At 39.2% G+C, this 15,128-nt stretch overlaps 1 protein-coding gene across 1 annotated transcript in view; it reads right to left on the bottom strand.

The window, feature by feature from the left end:
* nudt14 (nudix (nucleoside diphosphate linked moiety X)-type motif 14) overlaps positions 1-15,128 on the bottom strand; it is a 48,063-nt gene that overhangs the window by 12,684 nt on the left and 20,251 nt on the right. The window contains exon 2 of the mRNA XM_084432258.1: positions 2,960-3,003. Within this exon, the coding sequence (XP_084288384.1) occupies positions 2,960-3,003 (44 nt within the window). The remainder of the gene's footprint in view (positions 1-2,959; positions 3,004-15,128) is intronic.

The following is a 15,128-nucleotide window of genomic DNA, read 5'->3' as shown; positions in this document are numbered from 1 at the left end:
AGCGTTGCACTGTTTACACTACGTCAACAGCGTAGGAGAATGACGTGGAAGAGAAGAGATTGTTGAATAAAGTCGTTATTTTAGGGGTTTTTGCGCACAAAAAGTATTCTCGTCACTTCATAATATTAAGGTTGAACCACTGTAGTTACATGGACTATTTTAACAATGTCTTTACTACCTTTCTGGGCCTTGAAAGTTGCAATGACGTTGCGGTCAATGGAGGGACAGAAAGCTCTCAGATTTCATCAAAAATATCTTCAGTTGTGTTCCGAAGATGAACGTATTACGGGTTTGGAACGACATGAGGGTGAGTAATTAATGACATAATTTTAATTTTTGGGTGAACTAACCCTACAAGAGCACCTTCTGCTTTTATACTCTCATCTATTCCATCAGGAGGAAGTAGCTTTTGAGGCACACACCTGATGTCAGTTAGGTTCCTCCTTTTTTCTTTACTGATGATGGGCTGTGGAGTACAGACTATCAGGAATGAAGAGTGCAGTCTGGGTCAACCCTTGAAAACTGCGGCTGACGGGTCAGTGCCCCAGCGAGCCGAGGCATGTCTGAACGACGTGCTCCTCGCTGCTTCACCTCTCCACCATGAAAGTACCGTCAAAGTCACGCAGGACGTGTCACACGCCATTAAGCCTGCTGTCCATTAGGGCTGTTTGGTTCTTGATACGGGATGCAATGCAACGGGAGCAGCAGGAAGAGAAGGGAGAGGCCTGGTGTAGCATTATACTAATCACTCACATCACACACTGATGCAAATCCAAAACTGTAGATGAAAGATCAATATACACACACTCATCAACGCCCCTGAAAATCCTCACAAAGGACAACGGCTACCAACTCCTTACCTCTCAAAGACCAGCAGAGATCACAAGAGACTGTAGCAGTGGCATTAATGACCTGAACAGATGCTCCTCTTAATGGCTTTACCTTTCAACTGCAGATCACATCATTCATCAATCCACTAAACAGTGCAACAAAACAACGTCACAGTCAAATGGTGATGTCAAATATTTTAACAAGTGCACATACACAACCGTTCAAATGTTTGGGGTAACGTTAGGTACGTGTTTGTTTTTTTAAAGAAGTCTCTTATCCTCACCAAGGCTGCATTTATTTAATAAAAATACAGAAATACCGTAATATTGTATTACAATTTAAAACAACATATTTATTTAAAATGTAGTTTATTCCTGTGAGGGCAAAGCTGAAAATTCAGCATCATTACTCCAGTCTTCAGTGTCACATGATCCTTGAGAAATCATTGTAATATGCTGATTTGCAGCTCAGGAAACAACATTTCTTATTATCATCAATGTTGAAAACAGTTATACTGCTTATTATTTTTGTGAAAACTTTACTGCATTTTTTTCAAGATTCCTACAAGAATAGAAAGTTCAAAGGAACAGCATTAATTTAAAACAGAGACATGATAAATGTCTTTACTGTCACTTTTGATCAACTTAATGCATCCTTGCTAAATATAAGTGTTAATATCTTCAAAAGTTCTTACTGATCCCAAACTGTTGAATGATCAAGTATGTGAGTAACATGGAGTAAAAAATAAGACCACATAAACACTCACATTCGAATAATTATTCAACTTTTACAATATGAAGCACCTTCTCACAATCAAGGAATTTACAACAGAACCTCATCATTTTCTGTGGTGAATGAGTCTTTTCTTCTTCAGCTCCACTCAGTCTTGTCCAGAACAGGTTTGACACAAAGTGACAATCTTTTTAAAGTCAATTTGAGTTTTTATTCTTCCCGTTGTCGCTTGGATTGTGCTGGGTTGCCCCACCCACAGTGAAATAAGATTGGTCCAAAATCCAGATCCACATAGCTCCATGTTCTGATTGGCTGTAATTTTCTCACCTTGCAGCACTTTGACTTTATTGAGATGAGAAAAACTACACGCCTGAATGAACGTTTAAGGATGAGTTGTTATAACCCCACAGAAACTTATTGGTTTTGTGGACCATTTTTCCTCACAGACATGGTCCAGACGCTCCTCATTGAGGCCTTCTGAAGAAACCTAATATGCTGTAACTCTTGCTATATTATTGGCCAGAAAGTTTGTAACCACTTTGTTCCACCAGGTCTATTTGCTGAGAATGATTCAATATCCAGACAGCTCCACGAAAAATAAAAGTGTCCCGCAATATTGACACACGGTCCACAGAGGTTCTCAATCCTCACTGATAGCTTTAATGAACCCTGTATGAAAGGTCACCATGATCTCAGGGTAGCAGTTGACAACTGGAGAGGTACAAAGAGGCTGCTCTTAGGTGTGTAATGACCCAAAGACTGCTTTGGGTCGGTGAGAAGGGGTTGTGTGGAAAACAGAATGGAAGTTTAACTGCTTCTGCCTCTCTCTTGGGCACTTCAAGCCTGGTCAAGGATCAGTAACTGCACTGAAGACAGGTGGAGGGCTGCAAGGTCTACCTGAAACTACTAAAAAGAGGACTGTGTATAAAAGTAAGAAAGAAAGGGACAGATTTATCATGACAAAGCTCAATGGAGATGTGAGCGTGTAAAAGACAGAATTGAAGAGAGATCAAGATGTGCACACAAAGACTTTTGGGGCAGGGAAGAACTTCCTATTGTTGCACCGTGGTGAGACATTCCAGCTCCAAAAGCCTCTAATCCTCCCAGGTTTATAGTCGCCTTGAAGTATTATGTTCAATGATTTACACTCCACGCAACTCAATGCAAGGGACATCTCTCGAAGAATATCGTTAAACAGGTTAACAGGAAATCCAAATCTCCATTTCTCACTAAAGCACTAAAAGCAAAATGTATCAATTTAGAGGGCAGTCAGAACTCCAAAGAGAAAGAAATACAAATACCAAAATCAAATATTTCAGAGAGGGCTTACTTCACAGTGTTATTATTGTAAAAAAATAAAATAAAATAAAAAAGAGAAAGAAAGACACATACTCACCTATCATGGGTTTGCATAAAGTCCCAGGACTTCTTTGTTCCATTCTGTGAAAAAAACACCAATTAAAATATCATATAATTTCTAAAATAACCATTTAGGTAAATATGTAAAACAAAGATTTGAGACAGTCCAACAAATCTATTCATATTTTACAAACATAAAAATCCATGTCCAGAGATGACAAGCACAGAAAGTGGTTCATGAGAAGAATATTCTCATGCCGTATCTTCAGGTTCCTTAAGGAAAATTAGTTTTCCATGAGGAGAGGGATTGTCAAATTAAATTTGAATTTCTCTGCTAAAATGTGTAAACCGGGCTTATTTGCAAATTTAACACCTACTGTAGTTGCTAGGCAACCAGACATCCTATCAATCCCAAAATGATATAAAATGCAATTAGCCACAGATTAAGTTATAGCTGTTCAATAACAATAATTGCACATGGTGGATGTCTATAATAAAGAGCGTGTTCATATTAAATTTCATATGTATAATCAAATATACCAAGTTAAAAAGTTGCCATTTAATCTTAATTAAACTATTAAAGGAGTCATAACCTAGTATTACATTGGATACCTACTGCTGTATTATAGTCTTTCAGGCCCTTCTAAAAAAGAAAAGTGGAAAAAAAATAAACACAGACCTACTTTTACCCTTATTTCTGAAGGCATTATTGTCTCGCGAGATCAATGCGATGTTTTGGCTGTCGTGGACGCTCATTTTAATAATGCAAATCAGGGGCGCGTTGATTGGTTGAAGGAAGGAGGGGGGTTGACACGCAGGTAACTTCAGCATCATTACAAACTGACATCATGGCGCAAGTGGTGAATGAACCCGACCCGGCCGCGACCTACGGGATTCAACCCTACATGTTTGAGCCGGACTCTGAACCAGAGCTGGAAAGGGAAGATGTAGAGTTGTTGGATGGACGTCTACATCAAGATGTCTCTGAATGGTAAAGACAATCATTTTGACTGAGACATACATTAACATCGGTAACGAGCTAAAACGTTTGTTGCTATTTTCTCCCACATAGGTTTACCTTTTATTTAATGTTGATTACATTAACGGAGATGTAGTCTACTTATTTTATCAGCTTACAGTGGTTATTGAGATGAGACGTTTACTATCATGATGGCACCTTTTCCCAAACGGAGCTTCGAGGCCAACTTCGCCTGATATTGCCCCAAATTTGTAAATGATTCAGGTGTAAAATGTTTAGCGCACACACATAACGATACGCCAGTTGAAAGGGTTGTTGGGACAGCGTCATTAAAAATTAATTTCATCCACTGGTCCCTGATAGTTTCGTCCGATTTTGGGAGATAAAACACATTTACATGTTTTTTATGGCAATCAACCACAGAGCAAGTCCGGTGTGCACTCGGTTTCTCCATCTTTCTCGACTGAACTGAATATGAGGGGGAGAGGGGAAGGGCAGGCTTGCTTCCTGCTGCGGTGTCCATATATGGTATATCCTACTACCTCATGACGTCAAGAGGGAGCTGAAATCAAAATCTCGTATTTGAGTGCGCGTGCACGCGCGCTGGTTTATTTACCCTGAGGTAAACAAACGCTTCACTTTTAAATATCGGCTTCCCGGCCAGTGGATAATCATTAGTCGATCATAACATACATTGATTCTCGTGGAAAAGTGAAAATTGCAGGTTATGACTCCTTTAAATGTTAACTTTTGGATTTAAGCGAGACAAGAATATTTGTGTATTCGAGTTGTCAAAACTACAGCAATAATGGGAGAGGGTGTGGAGCTCTTAAAAGGTTCGTAGTAACAGCCCGGGCTTATGTTTTGTGTACAGTGCATGTACAGTACTAAGTGTCTCACTCACCCTTATATAAAACACTAGCACTTTTGATCACTGCAATGCCTGAAGACAGGGATTCTGTCAGACATGAATCTCACAAGATCAGACATGCTTCTTGAAAAGGTTGGTGTCTGTCAAGATGATAGGGGATCGGCCCAGTGTGTGCGCTTGTACTTGATGGAGCATCACCTCAGCATGCTTATTCTACATACACTTGTGTAAAACGTATTGTCCTTTCTTTATATCATGAGTTCAACTTGTAGTTTGGGATGGAAACTCAACAGTCAACACACAATGAACACTCAATTCAAGCAACTGAGCTGTATATCAAAGGCAATGTAATGGTATGCAAGATGCTTGGCATCACAGAAGTATGTTCTCTGAAGATCCAATATCATATTTTTAAAAATAGAACAATTACAACTATATTCAGAATAGGCTTATGTCCAAGACTTTGCACCCAATATTTGTCTTAACACATACCAGATCAAGATCATGTGTCATAATTGTGAACAAGTAGCCTACAGCCTTAATAATAATAAGGGTTTGGAAATGAGTAATTTTCTTTTCATGGGCGCTCTTTATGCTTACACCCACAGTAACTATTCATTCACCACAAAAGAGTGAATTAGTACATCACTCTAAACTTCGAAAAATAAGCATAGCTCAGCATAAGCAGTATCTTGCAGGGCTAAAGCTAAAGGAACACAATACCAGGCAGTATCATGATACATCTCATGTGGATTCATGTACATAAATAAATATTATTATACGTTAAATGATTGAATTTTGTTGTTATTTACTGACTTTCTTACAGAATTCCATCTGTGGACTAGTTAGGCTAAACCCTCAAAGCCACTGTCACAGAAAACTTTTAAATGGGTGTTGACCATTTTTAATATGCTCCTTATTCAATTTCTAAAGTGCTATCCGCCTGGTTAGCAGATAAACTGGATGTATGTTTGCAAGCGCAAAGGCAGAAATAATCAAAGGCTTCATTACACCTGTCAATGAACAATGCACTATTTAAAAAAAATAAAGCACCTTTTTCCAGTTCAACAGCTTAAGTGTGACATACCTAATCATGGTTGCTGGTCTGATCTGTTAATAAGAAGCAAAGCTCCATTAATGGAAACAGTCATCGGTTAACCTGAGGCACCAGTGTAAAACGAGAGTGTGGAAAGTGAACCTGCATACCAAGCATGGTCAGTGGATCCGACGGGGTCATGTTTGCTTTGGGCAATGCCGCTTTTCGTGCTAACGACCTGTATCCTTTGGCTCCAAAATGTGGCTGTTTTGGAGGGAAGACTGAGAAAGCGGAACAAACTTCAGTCTCGTAGCTCTGTATGGTGTCAGAGTTGCTCCATTAATCCAAGAGCAACTAGTTAAATGCTTGAAAGGGTTTCTTGTAATCTTCATTACTCAAGCGTCAGCTGCTTTGCTACATGAAAGAAACGTCAATGTTTAGAAAATATCAAATCTTTTTGACTAATGGATTTTCATTTGTGATTACGTTGAAGATTAAAATTTTTAATAACAATTTAAAAAGTATTTCAGATTTGCTAATGAATCATTGGCCACATTCGCACAGCAGCAGAATACGGTTACGGTCTATAACCGAGCTCAAACCCGTAAATTTTCAGGACTCACAACCGCATTCTCTGAAAACCCGCGCAGTGTGAATGGAACCGGACTGGATAACTTGTTGTCTGTCATGTCATAAAGTGAAAGAGAGCGGCTCTGCTTTGCAAAAATGCGTGTCTCTACCATGTGTTGCTTTCAGTTTTTTTTTTTTTGCTTTCTGTTCCTTGACATCTGAAGATTTTAGATAGTCACAGTTCTCCACCGGAGCTATTCCCGTCAGTTTTGTGTTCTACGGGCAACTCAAATGCTCCAGATATAAAAACTCCTGATATTACTTTGGTCACTGTCGCTAAGGTTAATGGTAAAATAATACAGGCTTGACTCCTGTTGCACTGTAAAAAAACCTATAAAAAAACAACAACTTTTTTTCATCAAAAATTTTGATGAGTTAAAGCAATGTAAAAACATGTTGTCATAACTTATTGATCATATAATTTTTTATAGTGTGAACAGCCATACAGATAGTATTTGAGATGCTACTGTAAGTTGCTGTTTGAATGGGATATTTTGAGACTCACATCCGTAAATAAATATGGGTGTCAATCGCAATAACTGACAATGTGAACCTAACCATTTAGACAGATCTATGCACTGGTTTGATTAGTTCATTGAAAGGAATAATCTCGAAAGAACGATATTATGTCCTGCAAGCGAGATATCTAGCCCATTAAATAGTTAGGAGCAGACTGTAACAAGCAAACTGTATATTCTCAATTAAAATTTCTCTGAATTTTGATATTTTTATGATTTTTATTTATTGAAAACAAGAATTTTCAGCAAAGAAAAAAGGGATACTAATGTTTAACTCAATATTAAAACCACATTTGAAAACTTTGGTCTTTTTGTACCTTTTACACTGCAGAAGAGATGCTGTTCACCTCACAAGAAGTGTTATAAAAATACCAGGGCCAGGAAAGAGGTGTGTGCCACATCCTTAATCAATCCAAACATTTTTGTGTAGGTGCAAAATTCTACAAAAAATTTCCTGCAGTGGGGATAAAAGTGCCTTTTCATGGCAAGTGTATACTTGAGTGCATACTTGTGGAGGCAAAAGTGGGTAATGTTAATGTGTGGAGGGGGATGTAACATGCTCAGCTTTAGATTGTCAAACAAAAGACTTTACGCTACTATCATCAGAGCGATTATTTTTTAGGGTTCATAGCGGGTTGATGCAAACTACAGTATCTAAAACAAAGACACCCGCAGTTTTTTGAAAAGACTGAACATTTGCATTCCATAAACGCAAACACTTAGTCTAAGTCTGAACACCAGTATTAACCCAACCGTCACTACAAGCGAAAGCACTGAAAGGGAGAGGCTATGCAAGTTTATGCACTGCAAAGACAAGCCCACAAAGTGAAAGTGCTGCAAATTGAGCATAAGCTATTACAACATAGAAAAAGTTGTAGGAGTAAAGAGTAAGGGCTTTAAGATGAGGGATTTGCTCAACAGGAATTGAGGAATTGTTGCTCAACCAACAAGTATGCACATTCACGTACCATAGACACCAGGTCTATTGCATCTACGTAATCACTGCCATGGAATCCTGAAAAAAAGGGAATCCTGAAAACCTTTTTCTAATACTAACATTTAGTTTTGTTCACGCATTACCAAAAAACAGCATAGACTAAAAGATCGATTTTGGAATTTAAGAATTAATATCGGTTTGACAAAAGATTAAAAACCATTAATTGATATTGTCAAACCAGCCCCAGTATTAGTTGCTAAGAACATTCTATAACATCATGTTCACATTATTGTGACTTACAGAGGATGTTTCTTACTATTAGCACATAAAAAGGGTTAACCTTAAACCTAGTAGCCATGCATCCTGGTAAAGCAACCTGATTGATGTAGGTTGTGTAGATTTGTGTATAATAGGCTAGAAAATGTAAGATGACATCTGATACAGACTAACCGATAAAAAAAAATGTTTACCAATTCCAATACAAACGTCCACTTTTAAAAAAAAAAGTCTAAGAATCTACAAAATCCATTCATGCCAGCACATAGAAGTGATACTATAAATGGCCTTGTTTCCAAGTAAATGCATTTACTGTAAACATACAAAAAAAAAAAGTGCACTATTTTGTAATGACTGATTCATTTATTGTATTTCAAGCAGTGACTGTAAATTCTTGATGTTGCTTTCTGATGTTCTGCAAAGCATCTTATCTAAACAAAGTGAAAACAGAGATGTTGCTCTGCAGGTCTGAATCCTGTAGAACCACAGAAAGCCCTTAAACTGTGCTACAGTTTTAAACTTATGATTTCTGAACACATTAAAGGCAGTTGTATTTAAACCAACCACTTTAGATAATATACTGATAATTAAATTTTTTAAAACATAAGATGATTCTTCACCAAGTCTCATTCATCTCTGATTACTGTGCACATGATCACACAGAACTTTCAACAGTAAAAACAAATGAATAAGCATTAACAAATGAGACCTTAATAAAAGTATTATTGAACAATTAGAAAATTAAAATTAACAATATATTTAATGGAACTAAAATACAGGTAAATTAAGGGATAAGGATGTGTACAAACATGCATTCTTAGCTCACAATGTATGCTGTTGAACTCATAAGGTCAAATGACTGTACTAGTTGAATACATGACTGGAAGGTACAAGAAATTCAGGTTTAATGGAGGGCTATGGGCTTCACTTGACAAGAGACATGTGGTACAGGTTGGTTTTCATGGTAAAGCATCTTGTAGTATGAGTAAGTACATTATAATTTACAATGTTAAAGGGGACATATCATGCCAAATGCACTTTTTTAGCCCTTAAATGCATTTTGTTGTATATTTGGAGTGTTTAGAAGTACAGAAAATATGAAATTATTCTCTTCAGGTGCTTCGTTGATATCTTTATATTCTGTTTTGGTCATATTTTTCAACCTGTTCCGATTTTTCTGTTATCTATGACGTTTTTTGAACTATTACGTCACAGTATTTGCAGCGGAACTGCCAAATAAGGACATTGACTTCCGGCCCAACACTTCGAGCAATCCGCCATTTTTATTTCTCGCTGCAATTTTGTAGTCCAAGCTAAAGGATGCAGAAGTTACGAGAGGGTAAGTTAAAATGTTTGGTTGTTGGATGTAGTAACCCACACGCTTCATTACACCGTCTAATGTAGATAAACTGCCGCGCTTGTGACAAGGGCGCATGTTTAACTGAAAGAACGAGCAGAGAGAGAGACCCGGTCGCGCGCGCGCTCACTCTCTCTCTTCAGAGCCAGGCGAAAGTGTAAACAAGACATCACCGTCTCCAAACTAGACGCTGTCTTGCTCTCTCTCCCTCGCACATATTAATCGAAATAAATCGACACAGTGGTAAAAGGTCGGAAGACCAAAGTTTCATGTGTAAATACAGTACACACCAGTGCGATACATCCATATGAAGACGTTGTTCTACAGGTTCGTCGTCTTCATTTTCATCTCGCTCCGGCTCCGACTCTGGCTCGAACATGTAAGGCTGGCTGGACAAGTCTTCCGTTGTTGACATTTTGTTAATAACGTGTGAATAAAAAGTTTCTGTGCCGCTAGATAATCGTATCTCTGCTATCAAACTACAAAAATGGCCGAACGGGGTGGAGTTGAACCTCTGCAACCTGTAGAGGGGGCGGGGTATGAAGTGTCTCAATTGTATTTAAAGAGACCGCACCAAAACGAGTTGCTCTCAGACGCACATCAGAAAAGGGGTAGAAAAGGGGCCTGTGGAGCTATAATAATGAAGAATTCAGACCCAAGCATTGCAGTTCCGCTTTATATAGACTACAAATGTATGATTTATATGTAAAAAGGAACAATTTAAAAGCATGATATGTCTCCTTTAAGTCAACATCTGTCTTGGTTCTGGACAGAATTTGAACAATCATCTGGTTCTAAGTGCCGAGAGCCATATGCCATTGCAGTAATAGTTCACCTAATAAAGGACATTCTGTCATCATTTACTCACCCTTATGTTGTTCCAAATCTGTAAGACTTACTTCTGTGGAAAATCAAAGATGATGTTGAAAAAAGGCATACAAAAAAAGACAATGGGGTCCAATGAGGTTGACCTTATTCAATCTTACTGACTTTCAATCCATGGACAAAAACTTCTACTTCTATATTTCTTCTTTTATGTTCCACAGAAGAAGGAAAGTCATTTGGAACAACGTGAGGGTGAATAAATCATGACACCCTTAAAAATGACCTATAAAATTACTTAACAAGTGTTCACTAAATTTTTTATATGATCCATCATTCTGAAACAAACCAATTGAAGCCCAGGTTATATTGCCTCCAAAAACCCCTGGTGAGGTCCTAGCTCCTTTTATTGTTTTGCCCCCTAAAGGACTATTCTGTGTGGCCGAGAGTGTTCAGGGTCCCTGGCCTTGCACACAGATGGTGGGGGTCCCTCATTATCAGGGCCACTCTCTAGGTCAACAAGAAAAGCCTTTTGGGACCCTGGGAATCACAAGCGACATGGATTACAACACAGATTACAGGGAGTGGAAGGAGACACAAGACTTGAAATTATTGTGCCCCCTCCATCCTACTCGCAATAAAAGCGTATGAGTGAATAGGGACGGAGCGACAGGCCTTGTTCTTTTGCATGCTTAAAGTCTAATTATCATCAGCTTGCAGTATATAATGCTGTGACCCCGACAGCTGCTGAGAATTCAATTGCCGTCACGCTGCCATTTACAATCAAGGCCTTTAATTCGCACCATGTGCTGTTCAACTTCCTAAGATTTAAAGCCCTTATCACACATTATTCCCACCAGGCTATCATGTGCCAAGCCCTGCTGATATTCATAGTAAGAAAGATGCTGTCTGGAATCTGGATCTGGTAGGGTGTGTTAGTGTGAAATACAAGGGATAATGAGCAAAAGGATTCATTATTTTGAAATCACAAGCTTGTTTACTGTACCTACCCATTAATTTTCTTCTAGTTTAAAAGCCTTAACATCAGCCCAATATGAATCTCAATATAAGAGTTGTATATTATGCAATTATGCACTGCCACCTCGCAAAGGGTACAAAGGTTAATTGAGTCCTCAACCACACTTCAGATCTCAAAGGTAAACAACAAGACGTCATTACACCGAAACAACCGATGTTACTGAACCAACCAACCACCTAAACAAAACACTTTCTGTGTAAACAACCAAACCCAACCCTATGACGCAGACACATGCTGATTCCCCTCAAAGCTCGCTGGGACGACCATAAATAAACCCAAGTAAAAAAAACACACAAGTGACAAAACAAGAGATAAACGTTTTATGGAAGGTTTCTTTTCTGCAAGAGTTCTGTCAGCCTCTCAGATGCGACAATCATCTTCGCCCATAATCATTTTTACTTACATTTTGAAAGTGTAAGGGTAAGTGTAAGCTTTAACCTAATTGAAAAGGCTTTGTGTCGATTCTTTTTTTCTGCTCTTGCGCTTCAGAGCACAGGGGTAGGGATGAAAGAGATGGGAGAACAGAGGGAGCTCAACCTCTGTGTCTCCATCTGCTTTCTCCGCGCCCTCCACCCCTCATCGACCCCTCTCTCCTTCTGCCCCTCCATCCCACAGGTGTGAGCTTACCTCCCCAAATTACCCCCTTCGTGTACCCCCGCCCCCCTTCAAGCCCCATGCTGAGCTTAAGTAGTGCTCTTGCCTGTAAGCCTAGGGCTACAAGTTCTTGCAGCCATCACAGCAAATTCCTACTAAAGATCCTTGATTACGCCGCCAGTTGATGGAGGGTAAAACAAACTTGTATCACAGGTTTTTATTAACTTTATCAAGCGCCGCAGTTTGGATTTGTGCATTGAAAACCCCATTTGGATTTGTTGCCCATGAAAAAGACAACTCAAAATCTAGTTTAACACACGTACCACATTCTAAATGTGCTTTGATTTCACTTAGGTTTTATATGGTTTATATGGTAAAACATATCAAATTAATCTTATTTCATTAGCGTTTTAAGTAATTAAAAGTAACAGATCATTATCAGGGAATTTTTTACGAAATTATAAACATGCTTATCAAAAAAGACGTGAATTCAAGTCAATGTCTGTATGAATTGCATTTTAAATAAGAGATTCAGAGGTATCGTATACACCCTTGCAACTTTGCTTTCACTAGGGAAAAACAAGCATCGAAAAACAACTCTAACATGTAAAGAGAGACATCAGTGTACATTATATTCTTCACTGTGCGAGTGATTTATGAACTTTTCAAAGAACCACACATCATTGTTCCTACGAACAATCCACAATCTCACAGGAAAATGATATACAGGACATAAATACAATGCCTTGAATGGCGGCTGAAAACCTCCTGCCACAAGATTAAGGCTATGCTATGCAGTGGGAAAATGTTCTTGGGTGCAGTTGCTTCCAGATTCTCACCATACAAAACCAACTTCAGTAAGAAAAAGGATGTCAATGGTGATATAGGGCCACACAGTCTTGGGAAAGTGACAGAGTCCTTTCATCAGTTGTGTTATGGGTTTGGAAACAGTCGATAAGTAGTAAGTTACACTGCGACACACTTACCACGCAATGCAAGATGACAGGCCAGCCTTGGGCGACAAAGAGTACTCGAGGCTCAAGAGCATTTCTTTCTCTTTTCATCTCCTTTTGCTCTCATTGTTTTAGAGTGTCTCTGTAAAGCTGTCTAAAGAGAGGTGGTCTACATAGAGGGTAGGGTTAACGGCTTTCATGGGAAGCGCACATCTCGATCTCACCTTTTTCGTGCTCATTGGGCTCTAATGCATTCATTACCTCTCTTGCGCACATCTGCCTCACGTAAATCCCATTTCCTGTCTATTGAGCGCGCCCAGTGGCCTGGTGCTGGGGCGATGGCCGCCACACGTTTCCCATGGCCTCCTCACCCTTCTGCTCACTCCAGCGTCCCTACCCCTATTGTTCCTCATCTGTTCTTCCCCACCCAGTGAACACTGTTGTCTGCCCACCAACCCCTGCTTTAATCCAACACCCCTCCTCTCCCCAATACACTCTCCTTTGATAACCCCCTTTCCTAGCCAAGACCCCTGCTGCTAAAGCAGTAGCCTGGCAGCTGGAGCAGTTGACCATGTTGGCTCAGCTGCTGGTTCTCGGGACCCGAGTGACTCTCGGCTCTGCATGAGAACAACACTGGGAACTGGCTCAGGCTAAATTTCATTATCCAACCACTCCACTAATTAATTAAGGAGCTGTCCAATGGGAGAGCATTGGATAATTACTGTACCTGAGATACAAGAACCAGTCATATCAGATTTCATGTGTAAGGGACAGTGCACTGTAAAATAATTTGCACCAGTGTTGTAGGACTCCAGAGTTGGCTTTGTCTTGTCATGGGTCTTGATTCAGATGTACTTTTTTTAGTCAATCCATTTGTGATTAATAGACCTTTGTCAGGGTAGCGACATGTTTAGTTTTAGACAGGAATGAAAACGAGGCTGTAAGGGATAGAAGTAGAGTGTGTTCAACGGACTGTACTGTTGTTTAACAACAAATTGATTGTTTGGGTGATAAAACATCTTCCCAAAAGACTTTTAGAAGTCAAAAACTCCATAAAACAATTCTGAAAGTTGTGAATTTTGAAAAACTCATTTCAGAGAATTCAGAGAATTTTCCAAGTTGGAAACTTTTATGGTGGGGGGGATATATTTTTGTCATTCTTTCACATTAGGGGGATGACAAAAATATATTCCAAAAAAAAAAAAAATCGTGGACATGCAGGCTAGTAACTTTAGCGGCTATGATTTTCGCGATAAAGCAGTTCAGTACACTTGAAATCAAATCGCGATATAGACAAGTGTGTGTGTGAATATTAAACAGCAAAAAAGACTATTTAATAGGGGTGGCACGGTTCACAAAACCCACGGTTCGGTTCGTATCACGGTTTTAGGGTCACGGTTTTCGGTTCTGTACGGTTCATGTTGTTGTTTTTTCTTTTAATCTTTAACACTCCAAAAATTTACTTCAGCATATGATATATAGCTGAATTATCTAATTATTTATTTATTTATTTCATAAATGGGGTGTGTTTGCAAAACGCAGCTTCTCATTTCCCATTCTGAAGTAATATGAGTGAGCAGTCACCCTGAGGAAACTTTCAGTGGCCCTGGAGGTCCATCATCTGTAGAGCTACGTGGGCTGTGTTGGACCGTTATTTGTCAATTTATCCTCGTGTCTCGTCATCATAGGCGGGACATGTCCCCACCATTTTTTGCCAGGGTTGATATTATCTTGCAGCACGGGTGTACCAATACAAATAAATAAAACATTTCCAGTTAACTAGCAAAGTATTTGTTTCATTCGTTTGTTAAATAAGAAGCAATTTAGCGCTGAAATGTGTTTTTTTAATCAAGTGATCAAAGTGCTCGTTGCAGTTGCGATCAGTGGTGCTGATACAGTGTTCTCGTGGCTCGCGCACACACCGCAGCGGCCGCACATTCATCACTCGGACGCGCGCTTCAAGCCATTGAGGAGACTCAAGGCTACTCGTTCCGATTAAATAATAAAACAAAATTCATACAAATCGGTCCCTGCTTGATATACAACCGCTGATAAACATAATCGGTTTTGATAAAGAAAAAAATATATACGAGCGCAGATTAGAACTCAGAACCTTTGATACGCTTGGCAAGTTCTGCCACTGGACCATTAGGCTACGTGGAACAGTCGATCTATGTAGCCTATTTATTCACAT

Source organism: Rutilus rutilus (genome assembly GCF_951802725.1).
Source record: "Rutilus rutilus genome assembly, chromosome: 15".
Lineage (NCBI taxonomy): Eukaryota > Metazoa > Chordata > Actinopteri > Cypriniformes > Leuciscidae > Rutilus > Rutilus rutilus.
This window is presented reverse-complemented; position numbering and strand designations above follow the sequence as displayed.